The sequence below is a fragment of the Mesoplodon densirostris genome, chromosome 3 (assembly GCF_025265405.1).
Source record: "Mesoplodon densirostris isolate mMesDen1 chromosome 3, mMesDen1 primary haplotype, whole genome shotgun sequence".
NCBI classification, from domain to species: domain Eukaryota; kingdom Metazoa; phylum Chordata; class Mammalia; order Artiodactyla; family Ziphiidae; genus Mesoplodon; species Mesoplodon densirostris.
The window spans coordinates 131,416,620-131,420,687 of NC_082663.1; the positions used below are offsets into that span (position 1 = coordinate 131,416,620).

The following is a 4,068-nucleotide window of genomic DNA, read 5'->3' on the forward strand; positions in this document are numbered from 1 at the left end:
AATGAGCAGAGAATTGCAAGGCTAGCAGATGACTCCCCGGTTCATACAAAGACACATGGGGCTTCCCTGGTGGCGCAGTGGTTGGGAGTCCACCTGCCGATGGAGGGGACACGGGTTCGTGTCCCTGTCCGGGAAGATCCTACATGCCGTGGAGCCGCTGGGCCCGTGAGCCATGGCCGCTGAGCCTGTGCGTCCGGAGCCTGTGCTCTGCAATGGGAGAGGCCACAGCAGCGAGAGGCCCGCATACCGCAAAAAAAGAAACCCCCAAAACAAAAAACACACATGGTTCTCAGAGGCATTCTTCTCAAATCCAACGGTGGTTAACTGTTATCAACAGTTACTCTAATCCAACTGTTATCAACTGTTGTTAACAATTGAATGATTTTCATGGACTCATGAAATTTATTTACAACTTTTTTTTAAATTGGAAAGACTTTTTTATGATGGGCATTTAAGAATGCATAATCTCAGTATGAAATGAGATTTCATAATCTCATTTATGATTTTTTTTATTTTTAGAATCGCTTTCCACATGCATACATAATTTGCATAGTTCATCAGTACAGAGCATTTTGGATTATTCTGTTATTCCTTAACAATACCTCTAAACCTTTCTTGTGTTCCTGGATAGTGAGTATTTATGTCCCTTAGTTTCTTTATCTTATAGTTCTTGAAAGATCTCTTTCAGACTTTGTCATCCATCTCTTGTGCATATATTGAAAGGAAAACAACAGTGAAACAAATTGGTTGAGATATTTCTAAGGCAGTGACTGCCACTTGGCTGACAGCAGTATAAAAATCATCCTGATGTCAGAGATGTTAAAATAAAATGGAAACGATAATACATTCCCATGGACATACCCTTTGCATAATAGAAAAATTCCCACTCTGTTGAAGCTTTTCCTCCCAGACCATCCCTCCCTTCTTTTTACCCTACAGAAATCCAGTATTGTGAATTTTGTGTTTATCATGTCCTTGTTTTTTTCTCCCCTTTTAGCAAATGTGTGCTAAACATGGAAGCCAACCAGGGCTTTGTCTGCCTCTCAATGGTCATGTGTGAGCCTTGTTTCTGAACCAGGAATGACTCTGAAGCTCCTAAAGAAGGAGAGGATCTTACTGGATGTCTTACTTAGAGTCCCTGAACTGGTGGCGGACTGGCTGTTCCTCAGTTTGCGAGCTGTCCTCCCGTCCTTTGTCAACTTTGGAGTTTCCATGGCCAGATGAGGACCAGTGGGAGGATGATTTCTGGGTCTTGTCCCCTCCTGTCCTGTGGTGACCTTCACGTGTCCTGCGGTGATGGGAACTTTTCCTCGATGAAGACGTGTCCTTCTTTTCTTTTTTCCTCTCCAGGCTTCATCCCTGGGGTGGAAGCCCTTCTGGCTTCCATCCCGTTCAGACATGTAGCCTTCAGTCTGCAAGGTGGAGACCACGGGGTCTGCGACCTTCCCTTCAGCTCTTCCAGCAGCAGGCTTGCTGGTTGTGACTGCAACTGGCAACACCATGCTCATGCTGCTCTCTGGACCATCTGCCACCGTCGAGGATGTGCTGGCAACATCCGCCAAGACGAGGTTCGTGTCCTGCAAGGATAAGCTGGCAGCACCTGTAATGTCCTCGCCGGATCCGCTTTCTCCTGGATCCTTGATGGTGGCTCCAGCCAGGCCAATGGCCATTCCTGCCGCTGATCCTTCGGCGCTTTCCACGGCTGCATTTAATCCATGGGGGGCACCTGCAGTGGCCTCACCGGATCCGCTTTCTCCTGGATCCTTGATAATGGCTTCCGCCAGGCCCATGGTCATTCCTGCCGCTGAAGACTTCGGCACTTTTCACGGCTGCACTTGATCTATGGGGGCACCTGCAATGGCCTCGCCGGATCCGCTTTCTCCTGGATCCTTGATGGTGGCTCCCGCCAGACCGGTGGTCATCCCTGCCGCTGATCCTTCGGCGCTTTTCACGGCTGCAGTTGATTCATGGGGGGCACCTGCAATGGCCTCGCCGGATCCACTTTCTCCTGGATCCTTGATAATGGCTCCCGCCAGGCCCATGGTCATTCCTGCCGCTGAATACTTCGGTGCTTTTCACGGCTGCACTTGATCTATGGGGGCACCTGCAGTGGCCTCGCCGGATCCGCTTTCTCCTGGATCCTTGATGGTGGCTCCCGCCAGGCCCACGGTCATCCCTCCTGCTGATCCTTCGGCGCTTTTTGTGGGTCCAGTCACGTCACGAAGCTTGTGAATCCCAGCCTCATCCTGATCCCTTTCTCTGTGGAGCTCTGTGGTCTGAGCCAAGGGGAGGAGAATCAGGTAAGATAGAGATGACAGAAAGTGAGATCTGAACTGTCTGCTCCTCTCTCCTCCTGGAGCTGAGCAACTCAAGGGCTTATACTTAGAATAACCTTTGAAATCACCCAGTCTAAGCTCCCATTGGATGCAAGATCCCATCTACTGCACGACTGTCAAACGGCCACTCCATTTTACTTGAACAGTCCCAGGGTCAGGGAAAGCACTGATACAATTCTCCATGATATACACTTTAATTTTATACCCTTGTGCTTCTCTCTCTGCAGGACAGACTCCTAGAAGTGGGGTTCCTGGGTCAAGGGATGCACACCTTCTGCATTTTGGTGACTACACGGGTTGGGCTGATTTGAATCAGCATGTCGGCGTCACGGGGAGACACAACGAAGGAAGGACTTCCTAACTGTGAATGATGTTCCACAACTGATGAGACTACCTGGGCTGGGGTAAGTGTTCAAGAAGCGACCAGACAATCAGGATGCTGTAGAAGGGATTACAGCCCTGGTGATGAGACCAGTGCAGCTGATATGATACCTAAGGTCTCTCTGAAATTCAGCCCTGTGGGACAAGGTGGAGAAGCACTCGGAACCTCTCCAGTGTGGTGAATCCCATAGTGATAGCTCGTTTGTCCCTGACCCTTTTCAACAATAGAAGGTATTTCCCAGGCGAGTCTCAGAGAGCACCAAAGGCTATGAAGGCCCTGCTCTCCCAAAGCACCCTGCCCCGGGTTCTTGAGTCTCTGTGGGTGCTTCCCACTAGGATTTTGGCATCCTCTGTAGTCGCTGCATCTCCAGTTTGGAGCATCGGGGTACTGCTGTAACTGACTACCGGTGGTCTCAGGATATAGACAAGCTTTTCCCAATGGGAAAAGAGGTCTTTTTGTGCATCGGAAGAGGGGCACAGCTGCAGATAGAAAGTACGGCCGGTAGCAAGATTCAGGCACAGCTGCTGTTTCTCACGGTTGTGGATGGAGATCTTGACAAACTTCAAGGGAAGCAGCCTGGTGAGCTCTAGGGTCTTCAGGGGCTTGCAACCTCTCCCCTTGGTGATCCCGGCGCATCTGACATGCTCGTCACAGACTTTCGTTGTTTGGGCCAGCAGCATGACGTCAGGTAGTGGGAAGAGGGGGCTGGTGGATGCGACGCCCACAGTCACCCTTCGGACGCGGTTGTCTAGGTCAATCAGTTCTCCTTCCTTGCTGACCTGGATAAAGTCGCTCTCAAACATGGGAGCGTACTTGAAAATGTCATACTCTCCTCCCTCGTACAGTTGTCGTTGCAGGACCCCCATGGAGGTCCTCAACACCCCCACTGAACAGTAGCTATTGGCCATGTAATGAGGTGAACTCCCACTGCTCATGGCTCTCTTCGTTCAAGACAGAGCCACCAGCCACAAATTGAGTCTCGGAGAGAGAGAGGGAACGAAAGCAACTCGTCACCTCCCTGCAGGACTCTGCCAGAGTCTCTTGGCCCGACCATATTTATACCGCAAGTCCTTTGTGACCCGTCACCATCACATCGCACACCCCTTGGTTGAGCCTCCAAGTCCCCACCCCCTTGGGGCAGGCTCACCAGCCTCCCCCTAAACCAACCACCATGTCCATAGGGAACAGGCTGACCCTGCCAGGGTATAGGTGTGGGTAGGCTGGATAGTCTTTGTAATCAAAAGGTTGAGAAAACCCTCCTGCTTTTGTAAATATCTGGGTGGTTTCCAGTCTTGTTGTTGTTACAAATCTCCCTGCAGGGATCATCTTCGTGCTTCTGCTGAATGATGT

General features: G+C 50.5%; 1 protein-coding gene across 1 annotated transcript; it reads right to left on the bottom strand.

The window, feature by feature from the left end:
* Nucleotides 1-3,113: 3,113 nt before the first annotated feature.
* Nucleotides 3,114-3,629, bottom strand: LOC132485905 (Golgi-associated RAB2B interactor protein 3-like; the record flags this gene model as incomplete). Its single annotated transcript, XM_060092511.1, has 1 exon — nt 3,114-3,629. A coding segment is annotated over one exon (516 nt), but the record flags the coding sequence as incomplete, so codon positions are not given.
* Nucleotides 3,630-4,068: the final 439 nt, after the last annotated feature.